This window comes from Anoplophora glabripennis, unplaced genomic scaffold (assembly GCF_000390285.2).
Source record: "Anoplophora glabripennis isolate ALB-LARVAE unplaced genomic scaffold, Agla_2.0 scaffold407, whole genome shotgun sequence".
NCBI classification, from domain to species: Eukaryota; Metazoa; Arthropoda; class Insecta; order Coleoptera; family Cerambycidae; genus Anoplophora; species Anoplophora glabripennis.
Window position 1 is genome coordinate 201,569 of NW_019416501.1, and position 17,112 is coordinate 218,680.

Genomic DNA, 17,112 nt, shown 5'->3' on the forward strand with positions numbered 1-17,112 from the left:
CGTACAACAGACCTAAAGGTTACTGAACTCGGCCAAAATATTTCTTCTATGAACCCGGTAACATAACAATCGACTAACAATGGAATCTCTACACGAAGGAGCATATGGTTCATATCGATTGGGCAACAAGAAAAAAAAGAACTGGACGCGTCCGTAACGGGATATCCAGCATGCAAAACATAGGAATCAGATACAGGAAGATGATGATCTACCAAACAAGAAAACTTATGATTTTACAGTAGAATTCAACCTCGAATTCAACTTTTCTTTGGGTAAATCAAATCTTTTATTGTCCAAATAAAATTTAAGGCCTAAATTAAAAACTGGTAACATTATACTACATATAATATACATTGTAACAGTTTGATGGGAATTTAATTGAATAAAATCCCAATTATTTCTAATCTTGATAATAGTACAACTTGAAATTATTTTCAAACAGAGGTAGGTAGGTAGGTATTTATAACTTTCTACCTGTCAACAAATCTTCATCAAAGAAAACACCATAACTTTTCTAGATTTAATTCATATAATTTAGTTAAACCCTTAAAGAGCCCCAATAAGAAGTAGAATTTAATTAAAATATACCTGAGCTATGAAATAAAGCGATATTAATGTATTACTAGTTTATTATCACTGTAATAAATAAAACATTACACCTATGTTTTCGTTTTCGTCACGTCAGCTAAACATTCCCAACTAACGACCTTTTGCTTGGATGTAAATTAATCCGCGATTTTTCTCTAGTTGTCAACACTTGACAAGAGGAAACAAAGAACGCGGAGATTAAAAGACACTGCAAATCCTTATGCAAACATCCACAGGTAGCCGATAAGGTTAGTTACCTTTTAAATGACATTTTGTATTTTGTTTATATCGGATAACTACGCTCACCGGGTATTTAAATTCTATTAAAACTATTACCAAGGATAAGCCTGTGATGCGGGAAACCCTCTACAAAATTCCTGCGTGGGCTGGTAAAAGGAAAAGTACGATTTTTTTATTTCGTTTGTTGTACACATGACCAACTGTGTTTTTACAACAAAAATTATGAATGACTTCGTCTGACTCCGGAAACGAAAAAGTGTGACATTCTACGAGTTACCTAATAAACTACGTAACTGCATAATTTGCGAGTATAACTAAATTCTACAGAGATAAAAAAAACACTACTTACATTTTCCTGTTCTGGTGTCAGAGCAGCGGCCATTACAGTTCCACACGTACACTCCACACAGCACACAAGAGAAAACTGAACGACGTAAACACGCTTCCATTCGCGATCCCGCAGCGCAGAAAAGACCGCGTTACAAGATGCAAAAAGCGGCAAAATTTTGATCGCCCCGGAACAATGTAGATTTTCTTTATAAGATTTTCTCATTAATTACACTCTGTTATTATTTCATGTAAATGGGAAACATTTGCGACATTTTTAATTGCTTCAGTAGACCTTGGGTGGATCGTTTTTAATTTAGAATTGCAATTAGGTATTAGCATGAACAATAACGTTGACTAACCACTATCTCATTTGTAATTTTTTAATTGTTGCTGTTATACTTAGGTAGTCCTTAAAATTCGAAGAAGTGGGTATACCTACTTAAAACTTGCTTTCAAAAATCATGCCATGCAGATATTTCCATACAATCTGAATTTTTATATTTGTTTAAAAGTGTATTTCTGGTTCTGGATATATTCAGATTATTTAAATTTATTTTACCCCTGTTATTAACATATCAAAGTTATGCAATTTAGTTAACTCAAGTCTGTATTAATAGTTGCCTGTTTTCTTAATCTAATTGGAAAGGTAATCCCTAAATTAAATTAAACAAACATTAATAATTGGTATTCAAAATTATATTTGGGTCATAGATAAGAATTTAAACTCTTTGTCCAAAAAGTACTTGTATCAGCAGGTAATAATCTTTGTTTTACGATTTATAAACAAGGTTAGTTAATTCGGATTAGTTTAGGCTTGTTAAGGTGGTAGCAGTGCCGCACCACACCATTGTAATAAATATGTCGGACGTAAGAGGTACAGGTAAACTTCAGAGAAAATTTTGCGAGCAGCAGACGTAGTCGTTGTGAATTTTTGTAACTTTTCGTTGGTGCTTTATGTAGTTCTGGTGATAAATAATGAATGAATTGAATAACGTCGAGGTAAAGACCGTCCAACACTCGATCCCAACGGATATATTGGATGACCTCTTAACGTAAGTAATGGAGGTTTCTAAAATTGTCTTGTTTATTGTTTATGTTTTCGTAATGTAAATATACGTCGTTTTGTAGGAGATTTCTGATATTTGTGCCAGAATCCGCCAAGCAGAACTTGATACGAATTTGTTTCCAAATAGAGTTGGCCCATTGGTTTTACTTGGATTTTTATGTAGGGAATGACAAACGCCTTAAGGCTTGTACTATTTATGAATTTGCTGCCCATGTCTTTCAGGTGAGTTTGTCCTAAATTTAGAAAGTAATTTCGAGTTTATCTATATTAATCACAGTATTTTTATTTTTGTTATGATTTGTATTGTTTGTAAACAAAAACTCACAACAAAATGAATTTTGCAAGGTTGTTGAAATAATGCCCATAAATACTGAGTGGATTTTTTTTATAATGGTGATAATTGATGAGTTTGAAGACAAATATTTTTTATTCAAAGTAGATTTATCAAACAATGAAATCACGCTTTATCTTATCTTCTATTCATGTAACAAAAACGTCAAAAATATTGGTTTTATTGATCCTTAATTGATCTACAGCACATCCCATTCCTCCAACGGGAGAGCCACAAACTAAAACAAATCCTCAAAGAATGGAAGGAGTACAAGCATAGCGTGCCGACATACGGCGCAATAATTCTTTCAGAAAACATGTCGCATGTCCTTCTCGTCCAGAGTTACTGGGCAAAGTCTTCTTGGGGTTTCCCCAAGGGTAAAGTAAATGAGGAGGAGGATCCCGCTCACTGCGCCGTTCGAGAAGTTCTCGAAGAGACTGGCTTTGATATAAGCAACAACATCAACCCCGATGAGTACCTAGAGGCTGTAATAAACGAACAACTCGTCAGACTGTACATTATAAAGAACGTACCGTTGGCAACGCAGTTCTGCCCCAAGACCCGATGCGAGATCAAATCTTGCAGTTGGTTCGCTGTCTCTGACCTACCCACGAGCAAAAAGGACAGCGCCTCGAAGGCTAAGATGGGCATCAACCCGAACGCCTTCTTCATGGTCCTTCCGTTCGTCAAACGCCTCAAGCAGATCTGCACGACGGAGCACAAACGTAATAGGTACAAGCGTTTCATTTCTGTTGTGAGGAAAAAGGAGGTAAAAGTTTATTAGATTTGGTAGACGACTTTTTGAGGTTTTTATACAAAGTAGGGAAATACCCTTAAAGACAGCGTTTGTTTGTGTGTAAAAAGGTTAAAAATGCTTCAACATGTGTCATTTAATCTTTCATGTTCTCATCAGGTTTTCTCAGTTAATTTTTTTTATATCTATGTCATATAAAAAAACTTAATTTGACCTAACCTAACTTTATGTGCAAATCTATCTATGTACCTCTATGAACTTAGGTTAGGATGTTTTTTTTTTTTCAGAAAAGAAAATATAACAACCTAACCTAATTTTATTTAGAAATACATCTGTCACTATAAAGTTAGGTTAGGGCAAGATAACATTTTGTTCAGGAAAAATACATAAAAAACTTAACCTGATCTGATGTAACCTAACTTTTGGATGATTCTATCTAAGTAAAGTTAGGTTAGATCAGTATAAGGCTGTCTCCAAAAAAAAATTCATAACATAACCTAACTTTATGTAGAGTCTCTATAAAGCTAGGTTATGTCATAAGTTTTTTCTTCCTAACTTTATGTATACAAATATGTACATTTGATTTGTATCTCATTTGGCTTACTAATATACATATTACCCAATTTGAAAATATTAATTTATCTCAAGGTGCAATTTTAATTGTGAGTAAGTCTTTTACAGGAGGTAACTAAAATACTTGACCAAACGTTAATTGCAGTTTCTACATTACAAATTAACAAAAAAAAAACTCTTACAAACATGTTTCTGATATAAGAGGTTTTCAAGGTTAAGAAAGATATATGATGTATTTCATTCGTAGATTCACAACTTATTAAAAAGAAAAAAATCATGGGATATATAATGGATCTATACAAATACCACAAAAAACTAAAATAATTTAGCTGGGTATTAAATAACTAAAGTTTTACCATAATTATTTTATTTTAGAGAATTGCTTTTATTATTTTTAATTCTTGCTATTGTTAAATGTTAATTTGTCATGGTTTCTCATAAATTCGGTAATTTTGCCTTACTATTTTGAAAACTTTTAAGGCGGATGTAAACAATAAACCACGGTAATAAGAGCTCTATGAACACCACGATAATACTCTATAAATAGGCATTTGCAAGCCATCTGCAGGAGTCCGTACAAAAAACTTGGTATTTTGGCAATTGCACTACAGTCCAGTTATACAGGTTGTCGCACCGGGAACTGCGTCGATCGATATCTAGGAAAGTACTGCTCCGTAAAATTTGAAAAAATCGACACCACCTTCGTTATTTTAAATGAAACACCCTATATATTATTGCATTTTCGCATTCTATGTGAAATTTGATTGTCACTTTATTAAATATTCCCTATACCTAGGAGTTATAGATTTTGAGATATTAATTTTTAAAGAAAAAATTTGACAGATGCAAGGGTCCGCGGAGATGCTAACTCTTTTTACGAGTGTGATGCCAAGTGGATTTTTGATACCTGTAAAGGGCATAGGTAACACTACATTATGGTGTACCAACAAATTAAAACATTTAATACTAGGTGTTTCATTTTTGCATTTTGATAACTTCAAACAGCTATAACTTTGTTAACTTAAAAGGAACACTATATTTTTTTAGTCTGTCGTATGCATATTGAAATTTCCTTTCAAGCCATATAAGCATTGTTAGGGTTGCCGTTACTACTTTTAGAGGTATTTGCAATTTTCTATTTTTTGGGCAGTTTTTCTCGTAACAGATCTGTTGTCAAATTGGCCATGACCAGAAACACTCCAAAAACAATTGAAATAACATGACTACTCAAGCTAGTTGTCAAATTATTATTGTGTCTGAATAGTTTTGCCGAAAATTTAAATAAAACTGCCTGAGGATCGTTTAAATTATACTAATGAGAATTATTTTAATTCGTTTGTTATTTATGGAATATGTGACAAAGTCATTACAAGACATGTTGAGAATCTGCTCCGTTTTTGGAAATGTGACAAAGTAATTTCAAGAACATGTAGAAAATCTACTGCTTTTTTCCATAAATAATAAACAAATTAAAATAATCCTCATAAGTATAATTTAAACGATACTCACGCATTTTTATTTAAATTTTCAGCAAAAACTATTGCAGACATGACAATAATTTGACAACTAACTTGACAAATGTCAAATTATTTTAATTGTTTTGGAGTGTTTATGGTCATGGCCAATTTGACAACAGGTCTGATACGAGAAAAACTGTCCAAAAAATAAAAAATTGTAAATATCTCTAAAAGTAGTAATGGCAACTCTAACAATGGCCCTAACGTGGCTTGAAAGGAAATTTCAATCTGCATATGGCAGAGTAAAAAAATATAGGGTGTTCCACGTAAGTTAACAAAGTTATAGCTGTTTGAAGTTATCAAAATGTAACAACAAAAATGAAATACTTAATATTAAATGTTTTAATTTGTTGGTATACCTTAATTTAACGTTACCTATGTCCTTTACAGGTACCAAAAATCCGCTTGATATCATGCTCTTGAAAAGAGTTACTAGCATCTCCGCGGACCCTGCATCTGTAAAATTATTTCTTTAAAAATTAATATCTCAAAATCTATTACTTCTAGGTGTAGGGAATATTTAATAAAGTGACCCTCAAATTTCACGTAGAATCCGAAAATGCAATAATATATAGGGTGTCCCATTTAAAATAACGAAGTTGGTGTTGACTTCCGGTATAACCGGAAGTGCTGGAGAGTTCTAGATATTTTAGTTGTGTTCGACCCAGGGACATTGCCATGTTGACAAATTTTCAAATTTTTTGGAGCAGTACTTTCCTCGATATCGCTCGACGCAGTTCCCGGTGGAACACCCCGTATAGTACTTTTAACTCCTAACAACTTTTTTTCTCGAAATCATAAATATTTTGTTACAACTTTGTGATAAATTCAATTTTTAATGGTGCATATATCGACAAAGTTTTTTGAATAAGTTGTGTCACAGCCAAATTTTTTATTACAGAATTTTTTTCTTAAACTTTTACACCCATAATGGAAACAAAATCTTTACATGTGCATGTTTATAGGAACATTTTTGTTGATTTGTGACAGATTTCATAGTAAAGTTTAACCAAGTAATTTAGTTACAATACATACACGGTGTTCAGTTACTAAGGGGGAGGGGGGGGGGGGGGTGAGTTAGTTTGACTAAAATTTTGGCGAAAAATTATGTGTTTACATGATACAGGGTGTACTTTGACCAGAGAAATAATATTTACTGATTTTGTATAGCTCGGTACATGAAAGAAAAATTGAAGTAAAAAGTAATGTAGATTTTTGTTTGAATTATTTTACTGTTGATTTTATTTCATTATGGAAATCTAAATTCAGTCAAAATTAATTAATGCTATTAAAATTAGCCAAAATTTCTACGATTTTTAAGTTTTGGTGATTAAAGTAATACCATTTTCTTTACTGAACGAAATATCCCTCAGTATATCTAAATTGTTTTTATTTGGTATTCAAATACCTGAAAATTGTTTGAAGATTTTTTTTTCTTAGATCATAAAAAGAATGTGCTTTGGAAAATTGTTCAAATAAGTATATCTGAAAAATCTGGAAATATCAAATCAAATTTACTGACCAAAATATGTTATACGCCCTACATATCATTTTTCTGTTGATTTTTATGTATAAAAGAATGTTATTTAAAATTTCATGGTTTTTGTGTTATGTTTTGGCCTATACAGGGTGTTTGTAAATAATTGCGAAATATTTTAGGGTGTGGTTGCCGAAGTTATTTTGTGAAAAAAGTTCATATAAATGTAGGTCGAAATATGCTGCGTTTCCGAGATACAGTGTTTAAATTTTAATTTTTTATTTATTTTTATTAATTATTTCAAAGAGTCTTAAAGATATTGACTGGAAATTTAATGCTAAAAATATCAAAACGGGAAAATTAAAATTATTATTAAAATAGGTTCTGGCATTCTCGCATGAACGCCACTGGTGCAAGTAGAAATATTCGGATCACCCCAAAAAATGCACATTTATACCTCCAAAGCGTTTTTCAAATTTCAAGTCTTTAAAACAGAAATAATTAATAAAAATAAATAAAAAATTAAAATTTAAACACTACATTTATATGAACTTTTTTTCACAAAATAACTTCAGCAACCAAACCCTAAAACATTTCGCACTTATTACTTAGCCTTAGCTGGGAATCTTAGGCATGCCTTTGTTGTTCTTGGGTTAAGGTCCGTGGGGGCGGATCTTCTATCAGAACCCCTAGACCCACCGTGATGTTGATTTCGGTTCTTATTGTTCTAAACCCACTATAATAGAACCGCTTTCCAGGAGATGGTGAAAATAACACCCTGTAATTCGAAAATGAAACATTTTTGACAGAAGTCCAGTTTTCTTAATTTTGATTATAGAATCTGCTGGAGACGTTTGGCCAATACGTAACTTAAAGCCCTGAAAACGCGAGTACTGTCGGTTTTTTTGAAAAAAATACTGTTTCAGCAAAAAGTCTTCTACTGAACATTTACAGGAAACGGTACTAACAATCCTCTAAGCCTAGGTCTACCCAGAAGGCGGACGTGGACGACACAAAACCCGTCAGAAAGAAGCAGGACAAGAAGCAAGCCACTCGACGGGAACTGTTTCCAGAACAGGATAATAACGGAAGCCAGTTCTGCGCGCCGTCCTGGTTGAATTTCAAATTCAACAGGTTCGCCATCATGGAGTGTGTGCCGTGAACGCACGTCCTATCAACTTAGAACCTTGAGGTACGTCTAATAAATTATTGCAAATAGAATATTTTGATACGCTGTACGTTTACGGAAGATGAAGATTGCAAGTGCAAGACAAATCATTTATTTTCCAATCCGGGTAGTCTAGATTTAAACTTTTGTTATATTAACACGTCGACTCCCGGGAACGCCTTTTTTATAGAGGTTATTCATGTTTCGAGCTGTCGAAACTCTTATGGATCGCGGTCGGCAACAATATTATCTAAAAATGTTGTCGCCGCTCCTCCTGGATAATTTCGTTTTTGGCCGCTGATGTTCAGCGGGTCCGAATTTTCATTTTCTTTAAACTTTAAGGCTGGGCTCACACAGCTAGAGTGTTCTTCTTCTTCTTCTAATAGTAGTTCTGTGGTTGGGGAAGGGATTTTTGAAATTAACTTGTTTAGTTTCGTTTTATATAAAATTGTTCTTGGGTATTTGCACGGTTGTCGTCCGTGATCAAAATTATCGCATTTCTAAAAATGGGATCTAACCTCAAAGTTGATTTTCTTACGAATTGCTGAACTGATTTAATTTTTTTTAATTGTTGATTTATTTCTCTATAAAGAGACTAAGATATCAATTTTTACTGGAATTTCGGTTTTCAGTATATACAGGGTGTTCAGGAAATGAATGGAGATCTTCCAGATATGGGTAGGCCCTGTAGAGTTTAGCTGTTGACATTGAGAGTTGAAAATTTATTTTTTGTTACAATTTTTTTGTTTCTCATTAAATTTGGATTGTTGTTGGGTAAAAGCTATGTTATTTGAAGCGATTTACCGATTAACTTCAAAGGTCCAAGGGAAAAGTGCCCTTAGCAGATTTGGCTTCCAATAAAATTTATAAGTAATTTTTGTTGCCCTCTTTCAGTGAAAATGTGACATGTTGGTATCGTTACAACAAACTTTTTTCGAGGTAGACGTTTAACGATAAATATTCTTTATTGTCTTTGACATTTTATTGTAAAAAATACCTGAAAACAACAATTGGTTTGCAGAAATTACTAATTTTTGTTTTCATTTAATTTTACTATGAAGCTGTCGAAAATAGTATGCAATCTTCACCATTTTGTTGTTGTTTATTTCGAAAATGGTTTGTTCTATCGATATCAAATAAATACACGATTTTCAATTATAAATATACGAAAATCTTAAAAATGACGATAAAAATGGGAGGCCAAAGCTACCGAAGGAGCTCTACCCCTCGTTTTCCAAAGCAGCTATCAGTAAATTGAATTCATTAGTAGAAGTTATTTCAAAAAACATAGTTTTTATGCAAAAATTCTAAAATATTACGAAAAAAAGTATAACAAAAAATATATACTCGACTAACTAAATTTTTTAATTCCAACAAAAAAAAAAAGTTCCATAAACTTGTGACATTATTTAAAATATGTAGAGTGCATCTGCTAATGTAGCGAACATCTTGACACAAACTGTAACCGTCTTAAAATTCATATCTTTATCTTTGTTCTTATTTGAGATGCGCAATAAAACTTAAACGCATCAGTTTATTGCAAAAATTTTAAAACTCGGACATAACAGTAAAAAAAAAATCGGGAACGGGAACCCAACGTTAATTTTTTCCTGATCGTGTGATTCCATGTTTCTCCGAGTATGTTTTTAGTGTCGTTAAGGGAGACAGGAACAGTTTGATGGTTTCTAAGTTGTCTACCCTTATTGCCACTGATTTTTTTATAACTGTTATTGCATTACATTAAATTATTAAATTGTTACAATAAACCAGTGTGTTTCAACTTAACTGCGTATCTCAATTAATAACAGAGATAATAACGTGAATCAAAAACAAAATACTCTTGATTCATACTTTGATACAGGGGTACATTTTTAGTAGTGCGGTAATTTTTTCCAGAAGTTTAATTTATTTTTTTTAAGTGTAAGGATATATTTTGTTCCTAAGTTTCTCTCTTTCTATGGTGAAGTCTAGACCTTAAAAATTTACCGGCGGTCTCAAGACAGGATTATTTGCAATAATTTCTAGCGACTTCTCACGATTGTTAACGAGGGATGAACGATTTTACGGAAACGGGCTTGTTTTGCGGTTTTGATTTAGGTTTATCTCTTTCTTGAAAGAAAAAAGCACAATTTTTAATTCTCCACTAATAGACGAATTGTATTTTGCTGTTCCTCTGTTTTTAATGTTTACCGTTACCATCGAGTTTTTATAACAGCTTGTAGACTGGGAAGATATTCTCTGACTTATATTTTTTCCAAGGAGATACATTTTCCCTTAGATCGTAGAGATTTTTATCTATTCTGGGTGTCGTCTTTCTGTGAGCGAACTTTGCTTCTCATGGTTTTCGTATTAAAAAGTAACACAGTTTAGGTAGATTACAAATTAATAGCGGTGATTACAACATGATATTTTCTCCGGAATTTATTTGCGAAGTATTCGGATTGATTTCTTTTAATTTTGAAGGTTGAAAAGTTCTAAAAGCAAAATTAGTTTTAACGAATGTTGCTTATAAATTCCGGAGTTTTTTAATTCTATCACGATTGGAATTTGACAGTTTTTCACAACATTAAGTTACGGAAAGTTTCTCTACGTTTTAACTCTACCAGTACTTGTATTTGTAATTGTTTCGTCACCATAATTTGGATGTGTACTTTATCCACTGATATTTTTTTCCTTACGTGTACCGATTTACGTGATATTTGCGGGAGCATATGCGGTACAGCAATTTGAGTCCCGTTATTTTTCAGTCATAATGCATATCGCGGACATCAATACGATCGTTTATTGTGCCAATACGTGCAATTTTGTTGTAAGAAACCATGTCTTTATTGTAGTTGCACATTTTTAGAGGCATTACTTAATGTTATTCAAATTATGAGTTAGTCATATTCAGCTTTATCGAGAAACGCTTTAATATGAATATTGTTATATGATTTACAGCATAAGTATGCATTTTATTAACTTGTAAACTGACTAAAAGTACAATAGGGAAGATCATTCAGTTTTTATGCTGTTGACAGTATTTTTTTATTTTTTTAATTGCCGTACTTTATTCGGACGTATGTTTTAGTCAGTAGAGTATTGTGTAGGTGATAAAGGCTGACTATTATTAAGTAATCTCACCTATTTATTTACATGTGTTTAAATTCTAAATTTGTTCAAAGGTTATCAAATAAATTTTATTTTATCAAGTGGCCTTGTAACTTTTTTTGGGTGATCCGTATTTTGTACAAACGTGTGACAGAAGAAACCGGACAGAATAGGTGAGTGCTTTACTAGGTGGGTAATAAATAAAAAAAAAACAGGAATTTTTAAAACAATTTGTATGCCCCACACGTTACATGGATACCGTGAAAATGACACTGTAAGCCGAAGGAAATGGGCCTCAGATTCCCCACGTAAACACGTTATTACTGTGGTGAGGCCACAATTTTATTGATTATTTTATTCTATTATTTTGATTTTTAATAAATGTAATAGGTAATTGAAAATTAGTTCAATTGTTTATTTTGGTTAATAGTGAAATAATAGGGATTTAAATATACGGTGTGAGAGCCAAAGAGTGACCGCAAAAATCGCCCGTTTTTTTTACAATTCGCAGAGAACTAAAGAAAATAGATAAAAATATGTTTTTGGTCTCAAATTACTCATCGTAAAAAATCAAGATGTGTACAGCTTTTAAGTTCTTGATACAATGAAAGATTTATTCTCATGACTGATATAAGCATGTTGAATTAGAAAATCCACCCTTAAGCGTGCTCAGGGGGTGGAATCATCCCCAAAAATAGAGAATATCAGAAATAATTCCAAAAAATATATATTAAGATAATTCACATGCTAATAGTTTTTATATCAATTGGTAATATTCAAATTCTTCATTTTTGGCATTTTTTTCAACCCCTAAGTAGGGGTGATTTTTAAAATCTTCAAAATACTAAAAGCTATGCTCATTTCAGTTTTTTATGACAAGTAATTTGCAACCAAAAACATATTTTTATGTATTTTTTTAAATTCTGCGAACTGTGAAAAAACGGGCGAAAATTACAGGATTTTTGCGGTCACTCTTTTACGGTGAGGCCAGGCCTCAGTTGCTTCATACGAGCTGCCACTGGTTGCTTTAAAAATGCAGTAAGTTCTCATTATGGTCCTGATCGCTGGCTCCCACAATTACGTGGTTGCATACGCAGTAGAGGCTATAGCAAGGTCATCAAATCCATCTTACAGTCTCGAAAAGTAGGGTAATAGAAAAGGCTTGGTACATGAACGTGAAAGTCAGGGTGGAACTGCATTAAAGACCTGTTATATAACATTTAAATCAAGAAACTTAATTGCTTCAGCATTTTTTATATGATACAGGAATTTACAGTGTACAGAGTACAGTGCAACCTCTTTAATCCGAACACCACATTGCCAGGCATTGTTCGGATTATCGAACATACTATAAACATTTGTACACAGTATATTATGTAAGTACATAACATGTATGTATGTATGTATGTATGTATGTATGTCGTGGTGGTGGTGGAAAATTGTTTCTCCATCGCGACACTTAGGCCTTATTAGGCCCCCCTGCACACCCCCCTTTCATTACTCGAGTACTTTTCTTCAAACCATCCTATTACTACACGGGTGGCTTGGTGGCAAAGTCTCGTACAATTTTTTATGTATGATAGCATGGTCTTGAGTTACAGAGATTTATTGCTCTATTCTCATTACCATTTTATCCGGGACCAGACACAGGCGGAAGGTGTTGAGCGACCCAGGTCTGGTAGGCTGCCACAGCCACATCCCGAGCCTGCCTTAGGTCACCCATCGCAGTTCCAGCCTGCGTCCGTGATGCTTACCTCGGCCGATCGAAATCTGTCGGCCAAGACACCCGGCTAGGCGGTGGTCCCCTGCAGTCACCCTATTCTCCGAACATGTGACTTTTTCCTATTTCCCAAACTCAAAAGGATACTCAGAGGACGTTTTGCAACAATAAATGAGATAAAGGCAAAATCGTAAGCCGTGCTCAGGACGATACCTAAAGAGACGTTCCATGGGATTAAATAAATACTTTTTGACAAAAATTAACAATCCCCGTTACTTTTTGATGAAACCTCATATTTTATTTTTTTTAAAGTTTCACATACTTTTTGTTCATTTTATTATAATTTTTTTTAATTTTTTTTCTTTGGAATATTTTTTAATTTGTTATATTTGTTTTATTTTTTGTCTTTTCTAGTAATTTTTTTTTCACAGAAGTGATTTGTAAATATTTTTTATTAGGACTGTAAGCATATATTTGCTTCAGACGCCATGCAAGAGTTGGAAAGGACACTATTATAAACATTCTAATGAAGAAATGTGGAAATCACTTGCTCATAAATTCTTTGTGCAACGGATTTATTATCACATGGTGTTTATTCAAAAAAAGTCTTACTAAATCACAACTTGGCAATCCAAGTATATAAAAAATATAAGGAAAACTGCATCATTCGTAACTCTTCAATTTCTCCAGCTGCATCGAGGAGCTTGGAAGAGATATAGTGCTTTTAAGGCGACACAGCCGTTCTTTAAAATCTCCCACTTCCGAATCGGGCATACACTTGGCCATGTGCTTCTCCAGGTACCGTTTGTAAAAGAACTGCTTCCCGCAATTCGGGCAACTGACGCACCCCTGCCTGTGCGAGTGCATGTGCTCCTTCAGCTGTTTTACAGTGTAGAACTCCGTATTACAAATTTTACATCCGTAAAGCCTCTGCAGCGAGTGTTTCAGAACGTGCTTGTCTAAACTGTGCTTTTCAGTGAACTCCTTCTGGCAGATATGGCAGACGTGCTTTCGGGGGTTGTGAATCCTCCTCATGTGCTGTTTTAAGCTCACTTCTGACTTTAGGACTTTTCCGCACTGTCCGCAAGGTTTCTGTATGCCTAGGTGTCTTCTGGAAGTGTGAACTTTCAAGATGCTGCGTGACTTGGTGGAGAAATCGCATTGTTTGCACTGGTAGGGCCTTGCCGAGCTGTGGTATGCGAGGTGACGGTTGAGGGACGATTGACAACTACTCTGCTTTCCACAGATGTGGCAAACGAGGCCTTTCTGGCCTTTGTGACGAGCCTTGATGTGTTTTTCGAGAGCTGCTTTGGATGTGTGGCTTAAGTTGCATTCGGTACACCTGAAATTAATGTAACTCTTAAGTTATACGATCCATAGCTCTTGAAAATTATTAAATTATTACCTATGAAGATCTGTATGTTTGTTGAGGTGAGCGGGCAGACTTTTCGGTAAAACCATTTTGTTACAGACTTGGCAGGCCACTTTGTGATTCGCGTCATGTTTGACTAATTGTTTTCTTTCCGAAAATACCTTCAAATATAGTAAAATTATTATTGTCAATATTCCTAGTGTATTATTCATATATTTTTTCTTTGTTTTCTAATTCTATAATTGTTTTGAACTGTTGGATAACATAAATAAACAAAAAATAAATAAAATCACCTGATCACACTTTGTACAAGAAAATACAAGCTGCCCGTTGTGTGTCTCTTGGTGATCCTGATATTCGAAAAAAGACTTGAATTGTTTGGGACAAATACTGCAAGCATATGTGTTGTCTCCCAGTATTCTCATCTAAAGCATTTAGTTTAGGAAAAAATTACAATACAAGAGATATACTTACACTTTCATCTATTTTTAAAACTTTAGTTTTCTGCGTTGAAGGTTTTTCCTTTGTTGATGACATGTCAGAGTCGGAAACTTCAATGAGATCGTCTGAAGCTGTGTCTTCAATTTTAGAATAATTTGTTTCATTGTCATTGTCAGAACTTTCAAATTTTTCATTAGTTTCTGGGGTCGATTCACTAAAATATTCAAGATATGTAACATACGTTTGGTTATACGTCACACAAAATTCTTCATCAAGAACATACAGATTGCGCTTGTTGCTCAAGTAACTTTTGCTTTCTGATTTGACATTTCCATTAGCCTCTGTAATCATATAAACTTCCCTCAAGATTTTTTCTGATTTCCAACAACACTCCAGAAATTTATCAAACTTTACTATGCAGTCAACGCACTCCATGCAAATGTATGGTGGAATTTTATCACAAGGGGATATCTATAATATAAACACCGTTAATTCTTTAAGTAAAAAAATACAAAATGATTACCTCTATCTGGGTGTAATTTATTATTTTCTTAGCCAAGTCTTCGTGCAACTCACTCTGAAATATACCCAATACTTTATTGGTATCATCATCTTTCTCTTCGTATAAACAAAATCTACACTTTTTTGTGATATTTTCATTCATATTTATTATATTAAAATTTGTGGACAAAACAAAGAATATAACCTCAAATAACAAACCAACGTCAAAATATTGGTAACCGTTGCTATGCTACGCAGAGCTGCCAATGAAAATCTAGAAAGAAATGACGTAGTCAGTTTTTCACTTTGAAAGGTTTTTCTTCCAATGTGGCTTATTTGTGGACTCTTTGGAATTGAAAAAAATTGTAAATTTTAAAGTACTATTTGACTTAATAGCAGCACGAACTAATTTTGTGAGCATAATCATGTTACGAAGGTTGTGCCTGTATTAATCTATGGGTTGTGCACCTTTTGGTTGGCCATGAGTTTGTGGTGGTCGGCTAGAGGCAGCTGACGCAGTCTAGATTTGTTCCTAGGTTTGAGAGTACCTAAACAAAACTGTGTTCTGTACGTACTTCCGTTACCTTCTGAGACCATAGATTGTGAATTCTTTTAATTTACCTAGATGTTCTGTGGGTCACATACGGCACATCAATTAATAAGGTTAGGTTATCTTTTGTGTGTGTAAATAAACAAATCCTTAAATAATTATGAATGATTAAATTTCTTTGTTGTAGGTGGTTTAGTTTCGGTTAAGTATATTTAAATATTTTATATATGTCTTTAGATTAAGATAAAAATTTTAGGTTTGTAGCTCCAGAGAACTGAATTCGATAACCATTCGACTATATGCTGGAAACATTTTTAAAATGGATCCTATAATATTGGTGCATGGAGGTGCGGGACGAATTAAAGACGATAAAATAGCGAAAGTATTAGTCGAAGGTGTTAAAAAGGCGGCTAAGATTGGTCATAATATTCTTGCAAAAGGGGGCTCAGTATTAGATGCTGTCGAAGCAGCAGTGAAATATATGGAAGACGATGAAAACTACAATGCGGGCAAGGGTTCTGTGTTGACTCTAGAAGGGGAAGTTGAAATGGATGCCAGTATTATGCTCGGGGCAGATCTAAGTGCAGGTGCTGTAACAGTAGTTAAAGATATTCAGCACCCCATTAGTCTGGCCAGAATGGTAATGGAAAAAACTTCGCACATATTATTGGCAGGAGAAGGTGCAAAAAGTTTTGCAGTATCGCAAGGGATCCAAATATTACCAGAAGGGGCATTAGTGACAGAACGTACCAAAAATGCACTGACGAAGTACTTAGCGAGTCAAGAGCATAAGGGAGATGGTCACGAATTGGGTAAATTCACTTTTATTCAAGGCACTAACAAAAAAAAAAATTAATTTGCTTGTTATTTTTTAGGCACTGTTGGCGCGGTTGCTATTGATTCCAGCGGCAGATTAGCAGCCGCCACGTCCACAGGAGGTAGAGAGGGGAAACTCAGAGGCAGATCCAGTGATACTTGCATAATAGGGAGCGGCACGTACGCAGATGACAATATCGGCGCAACTTCCACAACAGGACATGGAGAAACGATAGCCAAATTTTGCTTGGCACACTCTGTTATAAAAAGTATGGAGGGTGGCAAGGGGGCCAATGAAGCAACCAACGATTGTGTACAGCTTATGACGAAACGACTAAATAACACTGCAGGGGCAGTAACTCTGTCCAGTAAAGGAGAGGTGGGGATCGGGTTTAGTACAGAACGGATGTCGTGGTGTTATCAGAAGGGGGACGAGTTGCATTTCGGGATAGACCATGAGGAGCACAAGATTGAGAAGTGTTGACAGAAATTATTGCTTTCATAATATAAAGAAAATATGTGTTTACTTTTCTAAAAATAAAACTGTTACAACTAAATTCCTTTTATTAAAAACCATT

At 34.1% G+C, this 17,112-nt stretch overlaps 4 protein-coding genes across 8 annotated transcripts in view; 2 read left to right on the forward strand and 2 right to left on the reverse strand.

Annotated features, from left to right (window-relative positions):
• The window catches only part of LOC108910012 (tyrosine-protein phosphatase non-receptor type 9), a 143,409-nt gene extending 142,145 nt beyond the window's left edge, over positions 1-1,264 (reverse strand). The window contains exon 1 of the mRNA XM_018714499.1: positions 1,178-1,264. Within this exon, the coding sequence (XP_018570015.1) occupies positions 1,178-1,210 (33 nt within the window). The 5' untranslated portion in view covers positions 1,211-1,264. The remainder of the gene's footprint in view (positions 1-1,177) is intronic.
• Positions 1,265-2,026: 762 nt separating this feature from the next.
• LOC108910019 (m7GpppN-mRNA hydrolase) lies at positions 2,027-9,394 on the forward strand. 2 transcript variants are annotated; one of them, XM_018714512.2, is made up of 4 exons: positions 2,027-2,210; positions 2,287-2,446; positions 2,761-3,287; positions 7,856-9,394. In XM_018714512.2, the coding sequence occupies exons 1-4, from the start codon at positions 2,134-2,136 to the stop codon at positions 7,992-7,994; spliced, it is 903 nt and encodes a 300-aa protein (XP_018570028.1). In that variant the 5' UTR covers positions 2,027-2,133; the 3' UTR covers positions 7,995-9,394. The 2 variants fall into 2 exon arrangements, with proteins under 2 accessions (XP_018570028.1, XP_018570027.1); XM_018714511.2 differs by having other exon boundaries at positions 7,861-9,394.
• Positions 9,395-13,517: 4,123 nt separating this feature from the next.
• On the reverse strand, positions 13,518-14,325 carry LOC108910004 (zinc finger protein 77-like). The gene is made up of 2 exons (XM_018714488.2): positions 14,260-14,325; positions 13,518-14,196 (listed from the first exon to the last, which is right to left on the reverse strand). Exons 1-2 carry the CDS (start codon positions 14,313-14,315, stop codon positions 13,518-13,520), a joined length of 735 nt encoding a protein of 244 aa, XP_018570004.1. The 5' UTR covers positions 14,316-14,325.
• A 1,373-nt stretch (positions 14,326-15,698) lies between these two features.
• Positions 15,699-17,091, forward strand: LOC108910015 (isoaspartyl peptidase/L-asparaginase-like). Of its 4 annotated transcripts, none has more exons than XM_018714505.2 (3): positions 15,699-15,831; positions 15,983-16,530; positions 16,594-17,091. In XM_018714505.2, the coding sequence occupies exons 1-3, from the start codon at positions 15,794-15,796 to the stop codon at positions 17,016-17,018; spliced, it is 1,011 nt and encodes a 336-aa protein (XP_018570021.1). In that variant the 5' UTR covers positions 15,699-15,793; the 3' UTR covers positions 17,019-17,091. The 4 variants fall into 4 exon arrangements, with proteins under 4 accessions (XP_018570021.1, XP_018570024.1, XP_018570022.1 ...); XM_018714508.1 differs by having other exon boundaries at positions 15,795-15,924; positions 15,975-16,530; XM_018714506.1 differs by having other exon boundaries at positions 15,795-15,919; positions 15,975-16,530.
• The last annotated feature ends 21 nt before the right edge of the window (positions 17,092-17,112 follow it).

What these genes read in the sequence shown, in the direction of transcription:
- LOC108910019 (XM_018714511.2), top strand. Translation starts at nt 2,134, where the DNA reads ATGAATGAATTGAATAACGTCGAGGTAAAGACCGTCCAACACTCGATC. An exon ending in ATATTGGATGACCTCTTAAC is followed by an intron (nt 2,211 to 2,286) that starts GTAAGTAATGGA and finishes GTCGTTTTGTAG; the next exon opens with GAGATTTCTGATATTTGTGC. An exon ending in ACGGAGCACAAACGTAATAG is followed by an intron (nt 3,288 to 7,860) that starts GTACAAGCGTTT and finishes CTCTAAGCCTAG; the next exon opens with GTCTACCCAGAAGGCGGACG.
- LOC108910004 (XM_018714488.2), bottom strand. Translation starts at nt 14,315, where the DNA reads ATGGTTTTACCGAAAAGTCTGCCCGCTCACCTCAACAAACATACAGAT. An exon ending in AAACATACAGATCTTCATAG is followed by an intron (nt 14,197 to 14,259) that starts GTAATAATTTAA and finishes CATTAATTTCAG; the next exon opens with GTGTACCGAATGCAACTTAA.
- LOC108910015 (XM_018714505.2), top strand. Translation starts at nt 15,794, where the DNA reads ATGTTCTGTGGGTCACATACGGCACATCAATTAATAAG. An exon ending in ACGGCACATCAATTAATAAG is followed by an intron (nt 15,832 to 15,982) that starts GTTAGGTTATCT and finishes TTAGGTTTGTAG; the next exon opens with CTCCAGAGAACTGAATTCGA. An exon ending in GGGAGATGGTCACGAATTGG is followed by an intron (nt 16,531 to 16,593) that starts GTAAATTCACTT and finishes GTTATTTTTTAG; the next exon opens with GCACTGTTGGCGCGGTTGCT.